The sequence below is a fragment of the Aethalodelphis obliquidens genome, unplaced genomic scaffold (assembly GCF_003676395.1).
Source record: "Aethalodelphis obliquidens isolate GAN/ISIS:26980383/991018 unplaced genomic scaffold, ASM367639v1 scaffold90, whole genome shotgun sequence".
NCBI classification, from domain to species: domain Eukaryota; kingdom Metazoa; phylum Chordata; class Mammalia; order Artiodactyla; family Delphinidae; genus Aethalodelphis; species Aethalodelphis obliquidens.
In genome coordinates, this window is record NW_020838034.1 from 1,523,237 (window position 1) to 1,541,125 (window position 17,889).

The 17,889-nt window shown below is 54.2% G+C and overlaps 2 protein-coding genes across 9 annotated transcripts; both read left to right on the top strand.

The window, feature by feature from the left end:
• The first annotated feature begins 3,455 nt into the window (after positions 1-3,455).
• On the top strand, positions 3,456-9,371 carry FLAD1 (flavin adenine dinucleotide synthetase 1). 8 transcript variants are annotated; one of them, XM_027094932.1, is made up of 8 exons: positions 3,456-3,474; positions 4,026-4,250; positions 5,770-6,514; positions 7,219-7,366; positions 7,825-7,923; positions 8,001-8,190; positions 8,958-9,031; positions 9,149-9,365. In XM_027094932.1, the coding sequence occupies exons 2-8, from the start codon at positions 4,170-4,172 to the stop codon at positions 9,282-9,284; spliced, it is 1,473 nt and encodes a 490-aa protein (XP_026950733.1). In that variant the 5' UTR covers positions 3,456-3,474; positions 4,026-4,169; the 3' UTR covers positions 9,285-9,365. The 8 variants fall into 8 exon arrangements, with proteins under 8 accessions (XP_026950733.1, XP_026950732.1, XP_026950728.1 ...); XM_027094931.1 differs by lacking the exon at positions 3,456-3,474 and adding an exon at positions 3,477-3,566; XM_027094927.1 differs by lacking the exon at positions 3,456-3,474 and adding an exon at positions 3,641-3,902 and having other exon boundaries at positions 4,201-4,250.
• Positions 9,372-9,490: 119 nt separating this feature from the next.
• On the top strand, positions 9,491-11,025 carry LENEP (lens epithelial protein). Its single transcript, XM_027094934.1, has 2 exons — positions 9,491-10,109; positions 10,197-11,025. Exon 1 carries the CDS (start codon positions 9,871-9,873, stop codon positions 10,054-10,056), a length of 186 nt encoding a protein of 61 aa, XP_026950735.1. The 5' UTR covers positions 9,491-9,870; the 3' UTR covers positions 10,057-10,109; positions 10,197-11,025.
• Positions 11,026-17,889: the final 6,864 nt, after the last annotated feature.

The window sequence follows — 17,889 nt, forward strand, 5'->3', positions numbered from 1 at the left end:
CCACGTGGTCCTAGCTACCTGCTGCATCACGAGGAAAATGCCAGGATCTGGGCTGTGGCTCAGGCCTGGGCAGATGAGGCACACGCTCGAAATCCTAATGAGAACCGAGCAGGGGCAGAGGCAGTCCCACGGGCAGACGCAAGATGGAGACACCAGGAAAATAAAAATGGGCCAGCAGGAGGGCTCACTAGGAGACATTACACGATTACCTGTCTACTAGAAGGTATGAAAAAGGCAATCATCAAACCTGTCAATTATAATAAACTCAGAGAAGTCACACGGGAACCCTCTGAGAATCTGGCCCTTTTTCAGGCCCAATTAGTCGAGGCTATGAGGAAATACACCAGCCTAGACCCTGAGACCCCTGAAGGTCAGGCTGTACTTGCAGTTCACTTTGTAAGCCAGGCATCCCCAAGCATAAAACAGAAATTACAGAAACTAGAGCAAGGGCCACAAACCCCATTTTCTGTCCTACTTGACACGGCCTTGAAGGTTTTTAACAATAGGGAGGAGGCTTCTAGGAACAGACGAGAACTGAGAGAGGAGGAAAAATTAAAACGACACGCTCAGTATATGGCTCTTGCCATTACTCAGTCCCTCCCACAACAGGGACCCACGGGAGCCCCTCTCCCATCTCAGAAACCACCGTGGACCTGCTACCAATGCAGTCAGCAGGGGCACACTGTCAGGAACTGCCACACCCCACCACCCGATATCAGACGCCCTTATCATCAAAAGGGCCAACTGGAAGAGGAGTTGTCCCTGCCGCCCTCAAGCTGGTAGGCCAATTCCACAACCACCCAACACTCGGGGTTTTTCGGTCCCAGCCCCCGTGGGCCGAGGTCAAAACCAATTACCCCTGTCAGTGGTAATTGACTACCAGGAGCAAGAACCGGATTGCACTGTAGATCTGGGGCTCCTGGATGTGGATGACTGAAGGTGTCTGAGGCTCAACCTACAGGACCCTATGTTCCCCATAAGACTGGAGGAGCCCCGGGTAACCCTGGATGTGGCAGGGGCTAATATAACCTTTCTAATTGACACAGGGGCTACTTATTCAGCCCTGACTTCCTTCTCTGGTCCCACTCGCCATTGTCCCACTGGTCGTTCCTCGATCCTCCTAACAGGGATGGGAACAGGCTCAGCAGGACTCTTAAACTCTATTTTCACTGCCCAACAGCTCTCTCTTGAACTCACACAACAGATTGCCAACCTAGCAGCTCAAATTAACATGCTACAAGAACAAATAAATTCTCTAACAGGAGTGGTTTTACAAAATAGAAGAGCTCAGGACCTCCTAATGGCTTATCAGGGAGGGACTTGTGCAGTGTTAAAGGAAGATTGCTGTTTTTTGGTTATTCAATCAGGCAAGGTCCAGACCGATTTTCGGGCCATGCATTTTTAACCTCCTTGTTAAGTTTGTCTCTTCCAGAATACAAATGGTGATGCAACAAAAACACCGGCCAGACAACACTCGTACAACCCCTTGAACAAGCCGCCATCACTTTACATGGGGCCCACACTCCTCCCTAGATACACCCTGACAGAGAGCAGGCAACGGGAACCCAGGGCCCCATGATGCCCCTGCTCAGCAGGAAGCAGCCAGAGAGTTTGTCACCCCTTCTCACAAAGGGGTTCCAGAATGCCTGAGAGGCAATTAGGCAGTTAGGTAGATATGAGCAGGGTACCCAATAGGGCCAAGGAATTGGCCCTATAAATAGAAGGGGGAATGTGGTGCTCCAAGGACAATGATGCTTCAAGGACAAAGACTGACCCTGCATGAAAAAGTTGCAGCGTTGCACCCCCCACCAGACTCTTAAATCGCCCTCCCCACTATGTTGAGATGGTTATGAAATTCCTGAGCCCACCTGGCCAACACCCACCTGGGCAACGGGACCTGTCTCAAATAAGGAAAGGCATCTGGGCTGTCCCACTCTCACCAGATAGAAGGAAGGTGTAAGTGCCTCAGCCAATCAGTAAACGAAATTTTCACCCCGGACCATTCTTTTGTTTTCTGGCTAAAAAACTGATCAATAGCACATGTTCGGGCCGACTCTCCCAGACTGCTAGGAAGTCGGCCTGCTGTTCTGGCAGCAACCCTTCCATCTAATAAATTCTATCTTATTTCATCCTGCCTCGTGTCTGGAAATTCTTTTTCAACCCGCCTTAGGACCACAACAATGAGAGCTTGTTAAATGCAGATCTCAGGCCCCACCCAAACCGCATGAATCCTGTAGATTTAAACAGCATATTAAGAAGGCCCCCATGGGGACTTTCCTGGTTAAGAATCTGCCTGCCAATGCCGGGGACGTGGGTTTGAGCCCTGGTCTGGGAAGATCTCACACGCTGCGGGGCAACTAACCCCTTGTGCCACAACTACTGAGCCCGCGCCTAGAGCCCATGCTCTGCAACAAGAGAAGCCGCTGCAATAAGCCCTCACACCGCACAACTAGAGTAAAGCCTGCGCGCACCAACAAAGACCCAACGCAGCCAAATAAATAAATAATTTAAAAATAAAAATAAAAAATGAAAAGGCCCCCAGATGATTCGTAGGAGCGTTAAAGTTTAAGAAGTACTTTTAAACAACCTCTCCCAGTTAATTGGTCTTGGAGGTACGAGTGAGGGCGGCGACTAGGGAGTGCCACGTGTCCACTTTGGATTCTCACATTATCCTAGCTTCCTCTTATTTCACTTGCTTCTGGTCTAAAAGTACTTCTTGGGGCTTCCCTGGTGGCGCAGTTGTTGAGAGTCCGCCTGCCGATGCACGCGACATGGGTTCGTGGCCCGGTCCGGGAAGATCCCACATGCCGCAGAGCGGCTGGGCCCGTGAGCCGTAGCCGCTGAGCCTGCGCGTCCGGAGCCTGTGCTCCGCAATGGGAGAGGCCACAACAGTGAGAGGCCCGCGTACCGCAAAAAAAAAAAAAAAGAGGTTTCGGTAATTGGCTTTGCTGTTTATAACAGAGACAAATGAAAGTTCCACACACTAAAAGGTCACCTCCAGGATCTTGCTACCTCCCAGGCAATGCTGACAATTTTTCTTGGCTGTCCCTCCAACGTCCATTTGCCACAATATAAAATCCCCTCTGCACCAGTGCCAGCCCCCAACCCCTTAGAATAAGTCATGGTTAATGAATAACAGCATATGCATACAAGAATTTTAACACAGAGGTTAGAGTCAAGCCCCTCTTTACTTCCAGCACGAGACTGGAGCACCCCAAAGTCCTTAAAGAACCGCCAACCACCACCACTCATTTCACTCCAGACTCCTCAAGCCCAGCTCTGAGAGAAAAGCCCCGCCCCCCAAATAAGGCCCGGCCCCCATGTTTCCGGGCGAGGGGTGACCACGTGGTTGTCGCCAATAACAACCCAGCACTACTCCCGCCCTCTAGCTAAAGCTCGAGAGCGATAGTCGACTACACCAATTGACCCTTAAAGATTGTGTGAGCGACGACCAAAATGACCAATTAATACGAGGTAGGTAGGAGTCCAAGGCGGGACTCTGAGTACGGAAGCTACCACGGGAGGGAAGGAGAGAGGGAAAGACCCCGTGAAGGGGCAAGAGGCAGGTGAGAACCTGGAAGAGCTCAGCAGTCTGAAGCGTGGCGGGAAGAGACAGGATTCCGGGCTAGAAAGGGTGCGGAAGCCAGCAGAAGAAGGCGGCTGAGTTTTGGTCGTGGGTGGAGGGAGGGAACGCACTTAAAGGGGCCAAGGCCCAGGATAAGGTAGACATTTAAAGGAACAGATGCCCCAAAGAGAAGAGGCATTTAAAGGTGCAGATGCCCAAGATAGAGCAGACCCTAGAGGAGCCGAGCTCAACGGACAGAAGACATTTAAAGTGGTAGGTTCGGGAGAGAAGGACATTTTAAGGAGACTAGGACCGAGCATAGAAAACATTAAAAGAGGTATGGGCTAGGGTTTGAGAACACGTTTATTAAAGGGACATGGATAAAGGAGTCGATTGTCAAGGGCGTGATGAGGAAGATTGCACTCCTGCTCTCCCCCATTGTCCTTTCTGGCTCCTCCAGGTTCCCTCGACCCCGGAACCCCAGTTCCCAGGCTATGACCCCCAGTGCCCTGTAGACCTGGCGGGCCCCGCGTGCTTGCGCCCCCTATTTGGGGGTCTGGGTGGCTACTGGAGGGCCTTGCAGAGGGGCAGAGAAGGCAGGACCATGGCATCTAGGGCCTCTGAACCTCCCCCAGGGCGCAGCGTGACGGCGGGCATCATCATTGTTGGAGATGAGATCCTCAAGGTGTGTCTGGGACAGAGGAGGGGGGAGGGGCAGCGTTCTCCTGTCCTCCGGAGCTTGCTCCACGTTCTGTTGAGGGAGGGTGAACCAGGGTGGGAGCCCCCTTGCTGCAGTAGGGTCCTGGAGTGAGTCCAATATATTGGAGGAAAAGTGACCTTCATTCTTTCAATTACTGTGTTGAAAAACTTGTAGCAAAGTCCCTACAATTTGCCAAGCACTATGGTAGGGGGAGGGGTGGCTTTACAGAAATGACAATGCATGTATTATTTCAGAGTTATATCCAACCTGTTTGGAAAATGATCCAAGGCATTCCACAGAGTAGATAAGTGAGATAGAAGGAAAGTACTAGAAGGGGGAAATTACTTCTGAATAATCAGGGAAGTCTCACTAGAGGTCATGGTGGGCATCAGGTTTGTAATAGTAATATTGAGTGCTTACTAGCGCCTGGCAGTGTGCTTATTACATCACATATGTGATTTTACTAATCCTCACAACAACTCCATGATGTGGGTACTTTTTTTTTTTTCCCTGCTGAGCCGCCCGACATGTGGGATCTTAGTTCCCTGACCAGGGATCAAACCCACGCACCCTGCATTGGAAGCGCGGAGTCTTAACCACTGGACCACCAGGGAAGTCCGATGTGGGTACTTTTATTATAAATCTCAATGAATAGATTATGAGACTGAGGCTCAGAGAGGTTGAGAAACTTGCCCACAGTTGAACAGCTAGTAAGTGGTAGGTGGGGTTCCAACCTGATTCTCACTTACTCCAGAGCCCCCCTTAACCACTAAACTCTCTATAGAGAAGTAGAAGAAGATGGGGCTGGAAAAGAAGAGTGGACACACACCATAGACTCACAGCCTCAAATATTCTGCAAATGAATTTGAACTTTATTCTGTATATGGTTGGAAACAACAAATGGCTTTTGAGCCAAGAGTGATGCAATCACAGTGACACGTTAGGAAAGTTGTTCAGGAGGCACAGGGCAGAGTGCTGTGGCTGGAGGCTGGGATTCTGGCCAGGGGTCTGCCGCCACTGTCCAGGTGAAAGGTGCCAAGGACCCGTTTGGTGGCAGTAGGAACAGAGGGAAGAGAGCAAATGGAGAGACATTTCAGAAGTAGAATTGACAGCTTGAAGAACCTGACGCTGTGGACAGTGTCTGGAGATGCCATTGACCAAAGGGACAACAGCCAGGGATAGGGTGAAGATGCCCAGTAAGCACCTGGAGCCAGAGGACTAAAACTGTCAGGGTTGGTGAGGAAGTAGATGAGTTGTCCCCATACAATTGATGATTGAATCCATAAGCAGAGATGAAGGCCCAAGGGGGATCACATTACCCCTGACTCCATTCACATGGATTTTCCCACTCTTGCGCCTAGTCTGGGCTTCTGGGTAGCCCGAGGTGGTGTCCCCCAAAGAGCAGAGTGCCCCATCATCAGGCAGATGCAGCCTGATCCTTCCCCCTTTGCCCTTCATCCCTACGGCGCTGACACTGTCATCTTCCCCATCTCCAATCTCGCAGGGACACACTCAGGACACCAATACCTACTTTCTGTGCCGGACACTGCGCTCCCTGGGGGTCCAGGTGTGCCGAGTCTCTGTCGTACCCGATGAGGTAGCCACCATTGCGGCTGAGGTCACGTCTTTCTCCAGCCGCTTCACCCACGTCCTTACGGCAGGGGGCATTGGCCCCACCCATGATGATGTGACCTTCGAGGCAGTAGCACAGGCCTTTGGGGACGAACTCAGGCCACACCCTGAGCTGGAAGGGGCCATCAAAGCCCTAGGGGGGGAGGGCTGGGAGAAGCTGTCACGGGTGCCCTCCTCTGCCCGCCTACATTATGGCACAGATCCTCTCACTGGCCGTCCGTTCAGATTCCCACTAGTCTCCGTCCGAAACGTCTACCTCTTCCCGGGAATTCCGGAGCTGCTGCGGCGGGTGCTGGAGGGGCTAAAGGGACTGTTTCAAAACACAGCTGTTCAGTTCCACTTGCGAGAGCTGTATGTGGCAGCTAATGAGGCCTCTATCGCCCCCATCCTGGCTGAGGCCCAGGCCCACTTTGGGCGCAGGCTTGGCCTGGGTTCCTACCCTGACTGGGGCAGCAACTACTATCAGGTGAAGCTGACACTGGACTCGGAGGAAGAAGGGCCCCTGGAGGAATGCCTGGCCTACCTGACTGCCCGTCTGCCCCAGGGATCGCTGGTCCCCTACGTACCCAACGCCGTGGAGCAGGCCAGTGAGGCCGTGTACAAACTCACTGAGTCAGGTAGGGGCCTCCTGGGGGAGGGGCAGCATACACCAGACCTTTGGTGCCACCCTCAGTCTCAGGAATGCAGGGGCTGTTGGAGGCTTCCCCCAGATCCAGGAGAAGGTAGAAGATAGCTACAGCTGATTCATTCATTCTTCCAATAAATATCAATTGAGTACCTCCTTTCAGCAACACTGTGCTGGCTGTTGGGGGTATAACTCAACAAGACAGAGGTATGCCCTATTCTGGACAAGGAGTTTAACAGGAGAGGGAGATGTTAAACAGGTAATCGTGCATGAGGTGTCAGTGATGGGGGGTCTCCATAGCAGGGAGATCAGCCTTGATGCGGGGTCCAAGAAGGCTTCTCTGGGCGAGTGACATATAAGCTGAGTGCTAAGGAGGATTTGGTCAGACCAGGAGGTAGGCAAGAGTAAACAGTGTGAGAGAGGGTCTGAAAGGAAGCAGCATGAGATTTAGGAGAATGGAAAGAAACCAGGACCTCCAGAGGGAAGACACTGAGGTGAAGAGTGCCATGAGGTGTGGCTGAATGACAGGCTGGGGGCAGACTGCAGGGCCGAGTGGGCAGATGAAGGCATGGGGAACACTGGGAAGATATGGAAGGGTTTTAAGCAAGGGCAACTTGGCCCCCACTGCCCTTTGACCACTGCCCTTTGACAGTCATATGTCTCTATCTGATGCCCTCTTCCCTGGCTGGCTGGCAGGGTCTTCTCTGAGAGAAAAGGTGGCAGGCGCCCTACAGACCATTGAGACTGCCCTGGCTCAGTACAGCCTCACCCAGCTCTGCGTGGGATTCAACGGGGGCAAGGACTGCACCGCCCTCCTGCACCTCTTCCATGCCGCTGTGCAGAAGTGAGCCAACCCCCTGGAGGCAAGACCCCAGAGATAGATCGGCCCCATCCTCTAGTTCCCCATCCTAAGAAGCAGGGAGGAAAGGGGGTGTCTGGGTGGGGTTTGGGAGGATGGTAGCCATAGTGACCTCTCAGTTCCATTCCCCCACCATATTTATTGAGCGTCTGACACCTGCCTGGCGCGGGGTATGGACGTGCAAGCCACCGTCCCCGACAACAGGGTGGTCACAGTCCTGTAGGGGAGGTAAGGCTTACATACTGGAAACAGGAGTGTATGCTCCAGATTTGAGAGGTAAGAGGTCAGAGTGGGCTTCCCGGATGAAGTGGGTTCTGATGGATGGGAAGGATGAGGAAAGGAGCGAAGGGGAGGGTGTCCATCCCAGGGGCCAAAAGGCAAGCTCTCTGGAGAGCATTTCCCTGCCCGTCCTGGCAAGCCAATGGATTCTGCCCCCTCCCCAGGAAATACCCTGATGCTCAAGAGCCCCTCCAGATCCTGTATATCCGCAGCATCTCCCCTTTCCCTGAGCTGGAGCAGTTTCTACAGGACACCATCAAGAGGTACTAGGGACCTGAAGGTTTGGGCTCCAAGAGGGGCTTGGCAGGGCCCACTCTTGACTCCCACTGCTCTTCCTCAGGTACAGTCTGCAGGTGCTGGAGGCTGAGGGTGACATGAAGCAGGCCCTGAGCGAGCTGCGGGCACAGCATCCCCAGCTGGAGGCTGTGCTGATGGGCACCCGCCGCACCGACCCCTACTCCTGCAGCCTCGGCCCCTTCAGTCCCACTGACCCAGGGTGGCCTTCATTCATGCGCATCAACCCGCTACTGGTATCAGGGAAGGGGATTTATCGCCTTCAGTCTCGTGCCCCCTATCAGTCATTGCTCCTTGGCTACCTGAGGTGGGGGAGGTTAGACCCTGGGGCTTGGATGAAACAGCCCCATCATCCAGGGGAGGCTGTGCTATTTGTTCGTTCAGCCTTTTGAGCAATTTTTATCAAGCACTAATTCAACGGCAGGCATCCTGCTTTCTCCTGTGGACAGAACAATGACTTAGACCTGTGCTGTCTGATACGGTAGCCATGAGCCATTTATTTACACTCAAATTGTAATTAATTGAAATGAAATACAAATTGCTAAAAAAAAAAAAACTGAATTGTATACTTTAGAAGGGTGAGTTTCATGGCATGTGAATATCTCAATTTTTAAATTAAATTACAATTCAAAATTCAGTTCTTTAGTTCTACTAACAACATGTCAAGCAACCACTATGTTAGCACAAATAAAGAACATTTCCATCATTGCAGAAAGTTCTACTGGACAGCACAGGCTTACACAGACATAGATATCCTCTCCCTGTCCTGGAACTTAGATGCCAGTGGAGGGTGGGTTGAGAAATGGAGAGGGACAGGATAAAAGCTTTCTCTTTCTTATTGGTTGGCCTACACAGAGCAAGATGTACCAGAGAATTGGGTAGCAGGCCCTCCCTCAGAGGCCAAGGGAGCCGAAGAGCCCCGGATAGTCCCCTTCCCAGGTGGCAGTGGGTAGGTGTGGGAAAGGAAAGTATGTGTGACTCTTCTCTGACTCTGACCTCCCAGGACTGGACCTACAGAGACATCTGGGACTTTCTGCGTCAACTGTTTGTCCCATACTGTATCCTGTATGACCAAGGGTAAGGGATTTGGAGGAAGAGGATGGGTGTGTGGAAGATGTGAGGGTGCTGGGACTGGAGAGCCGAGCCCACCACACTCACCCATGCCCTCCATTCCCATTCCCCCGCCCCACCAAGCTATACGTCACTGGGGAGCCGGGAGAACACGGTGCGGAACCCAGCCCTGAAGTGCCCGAACCCAGGAGGACAGCCCACCTACCGTCCAGCCTACCTGCTTGAGAACGAAGACGAGGAGCGGAACTCCCGCACATGACCTCCCACTCCTGCCCTGTCCAGGAGGAAGGGAAGGGGGCCACCCTGGGGTCTAACCTGTCAATAAACCACCTCTCCTGTGCCTGTTGCTCTGGCTGTGTCTTCCTGCTTCAGGGGACGAGAGAAGCAGAAGTGGGCCAGGCCCTGGCAGCTCGGAGCCCCAGTGCTCACTTTGGGGCGGCGGGGGAGAGAGGAGGCTGGAAAGGAGCTCTCATTGATGATTTTCAGTGCCAGCCTCAGCTGGAGCCCACCAGAGGGCAGGAGCAGGGAGCAGTGCCAACCCCTGGGGGAAGGGATAACTGGGCAGGGCAGCCAGGGCTTCGAGACCCAGGCTGGAGGAAGGGAAGCTGAGCTGGCCTGGCTGTGGAGGATGAAAGATGGAGTGGCCAGGCCCTCCTCCTACTAACCCCACCCCACCATCCCTGGGCACAGGGGCTGACTCAGCCCATTCTCAGGCCCAGAACTTTCCCTGTGCTAGACCCTGGGGCCTTTGTCCCCACAGTCATGAGGTCTGAAGGGGGTGGGGACAATGTTGATAAAAGGCACTAGAGGCAGCTCCCACACCCTTCCTCAGAGCTGCTGCCCACATGCAGTCCCGGATACAGCCCCTAGCCCAGGCCCTGCCCTTCTCCCTTGGAGGAGTTCTGCGAGACACTGGACTCCGGGTGCCTGTCATGAAGACGGGCACAGGGTGGGAGGGCCTGCAGCGGACCCTGAAGGAAGTCGCCTACATCCTCCTCTGCTGCTGGTGTATCAAGGAGCTGCTGGATTAATGGCAGCAGGGAGCTGCCTCCTCCCCGCTGGCACCATGGCCAGCATCGCTCAGGTGGGCAGGGTAGGGCAAACAGACAGGAGGCATGGCTGCAGCTTCTGTGGCGGAGCCTGCCTCTCAGCTTCCCATTCTCTTTTTTAGCACCCAGCCCAACCCCCATCAAGACTCCTGGGGCCAGCTGTGCTTGACCAAGGACAGGCCACAAACAATGAGTGAAGTGTGATCCTGCTTTGAGTTTGTGCCATCTGTCAGACCTGCCTCATCTCTCGGCCTCTATTCCCAGGCCCCACCTCCAGTGCACCTCTGGTGCACAGGAGCTTGGCCTGCTGGCTAGGACCCCAGTCAGACTGCAGCAGAACCTGGCACTCCTCCAAGCCTGGTACAGTGAGCCCACCGGCCCAGATGGCTGATCTCACCATACCCTCTTAGTACCAGGAATGGGCTGCCCCCAGTATCTCTGTATGAGAATCACTGAACTGTATGTATAATAAATAAGCCTTGAGACCAAAAGTTCTAAATGTCTACAGGGAAGTCAGAAAAAGTCAGCACTGGAAGAGTCTGGGAACCAAGGAGGGAAGGAAGTTTTCCTGGATAGAACAGAATGAAAGCCAGGTTTCCTGACTCACTGGTGCCTGGGTGGGGAGGGCGTTGGGTAGAAAGGCCAGGTTCCTCCCAACTTGTAGACAGGGAGGAGTCCAGCTTGGGTGGGGTCTTCTTCTGTGAGGCCCTGTGTGTAAGGATGGGAACCCAAATAGAAGACCTGGTCTGGCCAGCTCCCTGCCCCTGAAGATCTTGGGGAAAGCACTGAGCTGGTGCTAGTTCCCAGCTTACGGAGGAAGTCCGGCCCTGCTCCTCTAGCTCACACACAAAGCTGCAAGAGAAAGCCACCTGTATGGCCACACAGGTCCCTCAGGTTTATGACAGTGCATAGGACACAAACAGCCAGAATGAGCAGAATTGACTCTTCACTTCCCCTCGGCAGCCACCAACACATGCTCTCCCTGAATCACTCCCAGTGGTAGGCACACACCAGCCATTTACATCGTCTTGTTCCTGCATAATGACATGCCCACTCACAGCCCCCAACGACCTCAGAGCCAGCCAGTGTCCCTGGGATCTCTACCCAGCATTCCCTGGGGCCCAGTTATGCCCTCCCCCCTCCATTCTGTCCTGGGACACTGGCCTGGAGATGGTGTATGTGGCCCTCCCTCACTGCCAGGGACCAGCTCTTCCTCAGACTTCTTAGTTAACTCCTTTTTCTCTGGGCTTATTTTCTTTTTCTTGCTTTCTCTCTCTCTCTCTTTCTTTTTCTTTCTTTTTTTTTTTTTTTTTTTGGTCAAAGTAATATATGCCTAATAAACTCTGATAGTAAAAATTATCTCCCTCCCACACCTATCCCCCAGCTCTCCTGCCTGGAGGTAACCATGGTGACCAGTATCTTGGACAGCATTCCAGAGATAGTCTATGCATATACTGCATCGTCATTCATTCTTTTTTTTTTTTAGTTTTTTATTTTAATTTAAGTATAGTTGATTTACAGTATTATATTAGTTTCTGGTGTACAACACAGTGATTCAAAATTTTTACAGATTATACTCCATTTAAAGTTATTATAAAATATTGGCTATATTCCCTGTGCTATACAATATATTCTTGTAACTTATTTATTTTATACACAGTAGTTTGTACCTCTTAATCCCCTACCTCTGTCTTGCCCCTCCCCCTTCACTCTCCACTAGTAACCACTAGCTTGTTCTCTATATCTGTGAGTCCATTCTGTTTTGTTATATTCATTCATTTGTTTTATTTTTTAGATTCCACATGTAAGTGATAACATACAGTATTTGTATTTCTCTGTCTGACTTATTCATTAAGCATAATACCTTCCAGGTTCATCCATGTTTTTGCAAATAGCAAAACATTTATTCTTTCATTTAACAAATATTATTGAGCATCTGCTATATGCCAATCTGGCTGATTTGAATACAGCCGTGAACAAAATAGATCCCTGTATTCATGGAGTTTACATTCTGGTGGGTAGAGACAGAAAATAAAATATAAACATTAAAAAATAAGTACATTGATGTTACTAGGTGATAGGTTCTATAGAAAAAGAAAAAGTCAAGCTAAGGATGGGAGTGGAGGCAGGCCTAGTAGGCCATGGTAAGAACTTGAGATTTTATGCTGAGTAAAATGAGGAACTGTTGCAGGCAGTTGAGCATAAACTGATTTTTTATTTAAAAGGCTCACACTGGCTGCTGGGTTGAGAATAGACTTTAGAGGACCAAGGGCAGGATAGTAGAGACCTTTTAGGAGGTCATGGGCACAATCGGGGCCAGACATGTTGGTGGCTCAGAGCAGGCTTACAGCAATAGCAGTAGGGAGAAGTGGCTGCACTTACATATACTTATACTTCTAGTTAATAACATACTCTATACCCTGTTCTGTACCTTGCTATCTTCCCTTCACATACCTCGCACAGGAGTCCACATCAGTATATTTAGAGCCTGCCCATTCTTTTGTACAGCAGTATGGTACTCTATAGTACTCCAACTTAAGGTTATTTCTTATCCCTGGCAGCCCCTCTTTAGACATCCACAAAATGCAGGTCAGTGTTCTTGCCTGGTGCCTTCAGAGCCCCAGGGCACAGCAGTGAGAAGGTCCTGAATCCAAGGAGAGAGAGGTTAGTGGTAGAGATGGGCACAGAATTCAACTTCCCATCTGAATTTGGAGTTCCCTCTCCCCCTCATAGCCTGCACCCTGCTTGGCCAACCCCAGCCCTTCCCTGACTCAAGCTCTAGACATTTGCCTCCTTTTCCTTTCTTAGACCTCACTCCTACCAAGCTGGGGCAGTGCCTGGAGGTGGATCCTGAAGTCTGAGCGTTCTGACTTTGCCAGGGGAGGGGATGTCTGGCAAGGGCTACTGGGGAAGTAGTAGGGGTGGAAGGCAGGGCCTGTGATTGTGGCAGGTGGTCGGAGCTGAAGAGGGGAGAGAAGTCGTGACTGCCAGTAGCCCAAGGAGAGTGTCAGAGCTGGAAAGAGAGTGTCAGAACCCTGAAAGTGGAAAGACTGAGGAGAGGGATGGGGAGGATAACAAAAACCTCATATACCATTCCAGAGCCCTTTTCAGCTACAGAGTGTGCGAGCGTTACAAAAGTCCACTTCAAAAGTAGGCAGGACGGGGCTTCCCTGGTGGCGCAGTGGTTGAGAGTATGCCTGCTGATGCAGGGGACATGGGTTCATGCCCCAGTCCGGGAGGATCCCACATGCCAAGGAGCGGCTGGGCCCGTGAGCCATGGCCGCTGAGCCTGCACATTCGGAGCCTGTGCTCCGTAACGGGAGAGGCCACAACAGTGAGAGGCCCGCGTATCGCAAAAAAAAAAAAAAAAGTAGTTAGGACGAGGGCAATTGTCCCATCTTAACATGAAGGAACAAGCCCAGAGAGGTGTGGTGACCTCTCCAAAGTCATATGAACAGCACACTGCAGTAGGGTAGTCATTTAGTGAACCCAGATTCTCTCATCTCAAATTCAGGGCTTCTCTCCTGCCTTCCTCTTCTGAACTGGTGCTTGGGATGGTAGCCTAAGTGGCCTGGGAGGCAGGGCCAGGCTAGCAGAAATGTGGAAGGGACTATCCACCCCTATTCTGCACCCACTCCATGATTTCCCACTTCACCTCAACCCTAATCTCCCCTTGTTCTTGATTTCCCCCGCGCTCATTTGGGAGGCCCAGCTACGCCCTTTTCATGTAAGCCACAAAGCCAGGAGATGGTTCCCTGGACTACACCTCCCCACTGGTCTAGAAGGGAAAGTGAGATGTGGCAGCTTCCCTGCAATGTTCTCTTCCCAACTAGAGTAAGTTCAGGTTTTAAGTGTCCAAACTACTGTCTCAAGAACTCACTGGAGGGGGATGAGGGGAGCAATAAAGGAAGATGTGCAGGCACCTAGACAGGGAGGGATGGGTAAGATCTCATTTACCCTTCGGCGCCCCGGAGCCCTCTAGTGGCCACAAGGGGTAGGGGACTGGGCGGGGTAAAACAGGGAAGGAGACCAGGCAGAACTGGAAGTGACCCCCAAGTACGACAGCATGCGGAGGAGCGGCCTGATATCCAGGATTCCCAGCTGATTACGTCGAATATAAGACCGTCAGTGGTGTGCAGAAGCTGGAGGAGAGGGGTCAAGAGAAGTGGTCTGAGGAGCCATGCGCAATAAACTGGATATTATAGTAATAATCTTGGGAGGGTCCCACGTTTTCCCAGCTAAACTGAAAGACGGGCAGAAAGGGGAGTGTGGCAGTTGTTTCACTAGCTCCAGAGCGCAGACCTCCAAGGGCATACGCTCTTATTTGCGTCCCTATTTGCATCTCGTTTGCATATGAGTTATTTCCCCTTCAAAAGGCATTAGTCCTTTCTCAGTTATGCCCAGCTGAGACTGTCTACTCCAGTCTTTGCCAGCCTTGGGGGCATACCCATTCTTCTGGCCATTCTCTGACCCCTCTGACCTCCGCCCCTCAGTATCCTCAGGTCGTTCTTTCTCAACCCTTTACCTACCCCAGCTTCAAAGCAGCGACCCGGCTTCTCGAGCCGGGGGACCTGCGCCGCCTGGTGGCTGTCCGGAGGAGGCTGAGGGCAGAGGGGTTCAGTTTCGCCTTCTCTGGGACGTGGAGTTTTGGAAAATGTTCCCCCGAGCTTCCTGAGGCTAAATTTATCTCCCCCGGCCCTGGGGGGCGCAGAGATCCCGGCGACGATTAGCGCTGCGCGACACCGGGCTCCCGCCCAGAGGCCCGGAATAGGCGCCGAGTTATAAATAGTGCAGCCCGCAGGTGTGGGGGGAGTCGGCGGGAGGGGGGCAACCCTGGCAGCCACGGCTCCTTCAGGTGGGTTGGGCGGTCGCGGTGGGGGCGCCGGGGGGCGGCAGGGCTGCGGTCTGAGCGCCCCCAGCGGTTTCCTGGGCGGCGGGTTTTTCGAGGGAAGCGGAGGCAGCCGGGGGAAGGCGGAGAGCGGGGAAGAGGTGGGCGCCGAAGCTGATGCGCCGCTTCCAGCTCAGCCCCCCACATTCCAAAGCAGGCCCCTAGACCCACTCACTCAGGACCCCGCCCAGTCACAGCCTTGCCTTTCTTCCCGCCAGAAGCCCTCTCTCCTCCAGGCTCTGCAAACATCCAGCTCCTCTGCAGCTCAACCTTGGCGCACGTGGCCCGGCCTAGGCACCTGGCCCTCACCCCGAATCGCTGTCCCAACCCCAGGTGTGCAGTTCTCCCTAAAAGGGGTTAACTCCCGGCCTGGGCGTTCATCCTTCTCTTTGGTCAACCACCTCACTCTCTGGGTATTTACCCACCTCCTGCCACACAAAATTAAGGTCTAGTTGGTCGCCTGAAGACCAACTGAACGTGCGGATCTTGGACGCTCCCCGATCCCCTGGAGGGCCCTTGGAGAGCCCACACCTGCCCTCCAGTTCCCAGTTCCAGTCCAGGCCTAGTGGCGGGGCAGGGGTGGCGGCAGGCCCCAGGGGCCAGGCTGGGGTTTCGTGGGAGAGGGCGGGGCCCCCAGTCAGCGTTTCTTGGCCGACGCGGTCTCAGTGGTTTGGCGAGGTAAGGGCCCGGGAGTTGGGGGTTAGGCGGGAATTTCAAAGTCGGGGTTCCCCACTCCGACTTCTGAGCGAGGGAGCTTTGTGGACCAGAAGAGAACGTGGGAGGGGGCGTCACTGAGAAACTAACAGGAGGTTCCCGGACTCTCGAGACTCAAGTGAGGAATGGCATTCCAGCCACTGAAAAATCCAGGTGGGATCCAACAAGACGCCTGAGGCGACCCCCAGGGATGGGGGACATGGCGAGCCCGCTGTTCGCTTCTCTATACCTATGGGCTGATGCCAAGGCGCCCTCCCTTCTATTGCCTCTAGAGGCCCTGGCTCTACCCTCCCCGAGCCACTTTCCCGCCCCCCTTTTCCTCGGCCATGCCCTCTCCACCCCGAAGCAGCCCCCTCTCAATTTCACTTGTGCTTCTGGCACTGCCGTCTTGCCCCTGGCACGGCCCTTCTCCAGGCTAGCGCGACCCCGAGCTGGGGAAGGGAGGGAAAATCCCTGGCCTGGACCCCGCCGGCTTCGGGCGCTCGCGAACCAGAATCTGTCCGGCTGGGCCGAGAAGAAAACCCGGAGCAGTGACCAGCCTCGGGACCCAAGAGGGACAGGGACGATAGGAAAACCTGGAGCGGATTACCCGAGCGGGAGAGACCCATGCCTGCTACTGCTACCCCCTCCTTCCTAGAGCCCCCCTAAATCTACAGTGAGATAATGTCTGGGGTGGGGGGCTGTTTGGTTTGGCCTGGGCCTTCAGGGGCGCCTCACACTTTCCGCCCCTGGCTGGGGAGCAGGGCAGCGGCCCCGAGGCTGAGTCACGGCCGGAGGGAGAGAGAGGGAGGGACCGGGACTCCGCCCCTCCCCCTGCTCGGGGATCCCGGGTCAGCCCGGGTGAGGGCCAGGGCCCCCCTGGCGCCGCCTATTGTGGTCCAACAGGTTGAGCTGGTGTCCCGCGGAGCCACCTGCTGGAAAGGGAGGGAGGCCCTCTGCGGAGGGGGCTGGGGTTGGAGAAAGCAAGTTCGACCCGGTTCGGCCCGGCCGGCCTCGGGGAGCGGAACCTGGCCCGCCGGAGCCGGATTTGAATCAGTTTTACACTAGTGGGAGGGGCTCTTTGGGGTACGTAGCGCCGCAGGCCCAGTTGGAAGCGTCCCAAACAGGCTACCTTCCTCAGTTGGGGGGCACTGAAGTACCTATCCTGATCTCCCCCCCAAATCCACATACACATCGTAAAACACTCAGACCCCTCTCGCCTCCCAGGTCTCTGAGCGAACCCAAGTCCAGAGGTCCCTCCTTCGCGGAGACTCAGTTTCTCCACTTCGGGAACAGCGGGATGGAGGCGGGGAGCAGGAGCGTGAGCGTTCCTCCCCCTCCCCCTTCACGGACCTGGCCCCTCCCCTCCGACAATGCCAAGGCCGCATCGGGCACCGGCTGGAGCGCAGAGGCTGCTTGCCCAGGGCGCCGTTCCCTCCCCGCGAGGCGCCGTCACGCGTGGGGAGGGACGCAGTGTGCCCGCACCCTCAATTCCCCCGCCTCCAAGGGGTGGGGTGGGGCGTAGGAGCTGGAGTTGATGGCCGGGTGGCTCCCCTCCCCCTACCTCCAGGGGCCCTGACCTGATTATAGCCCCTCACGGGACCCCCTCCCTCAATCCCCTAAGTCCCCGCCTCGCCCCCATCTAGTGTATCTTTAACCTCCTCATACCCTTCCCTCCCGAGGTGCTGACCCTACGGAAGCCCCTCTTGTAGGAGTGCGAGCCCTTGATGGGGGTGCTCGGTTCCCCGGCCGCTGCGGACACTGCCCCCTCCTCTTCCCCTCCTCCAGGTTTCAGGCCAGCCCCTCGGCTCCGCCCCCTCCCTGGCCGCACGCAGGGAGGGACCCACTTGGGATGGGCGGGTGTTCAGGCCAATGGGCGGGCCGGGAGGTGGAGTGCAGGGGGCGGGACGGAGTAGCGGCGGAGGGCTGGATGGGGGTCGGGGGCGGAGCTCGAGTTAAGGTGGACTGGGAGAGATAGGGGCTAGAGAAAAAGAGAGAGAGAGAGAGAGGGAGAGAGAGACGGAGAGGGAGAGGGAGAGGAGGAGGAGGAAAGGGACCGCGGCAGGTGAAGGGAGAAAGAGAGAGAGAAGGAAAGAAGGAGGGAAAAGAGGAGGGTGGGAAAAGCTCGGAGAGCAAAGTAAGAGCTTGGAATAAGAGAGCGAAAAAGGAGGGAGGGATCCATCTGCGCCCTGCAGAGACTGGCTGGACCAAGGGGTTGAAGTTTATGTCCTTAT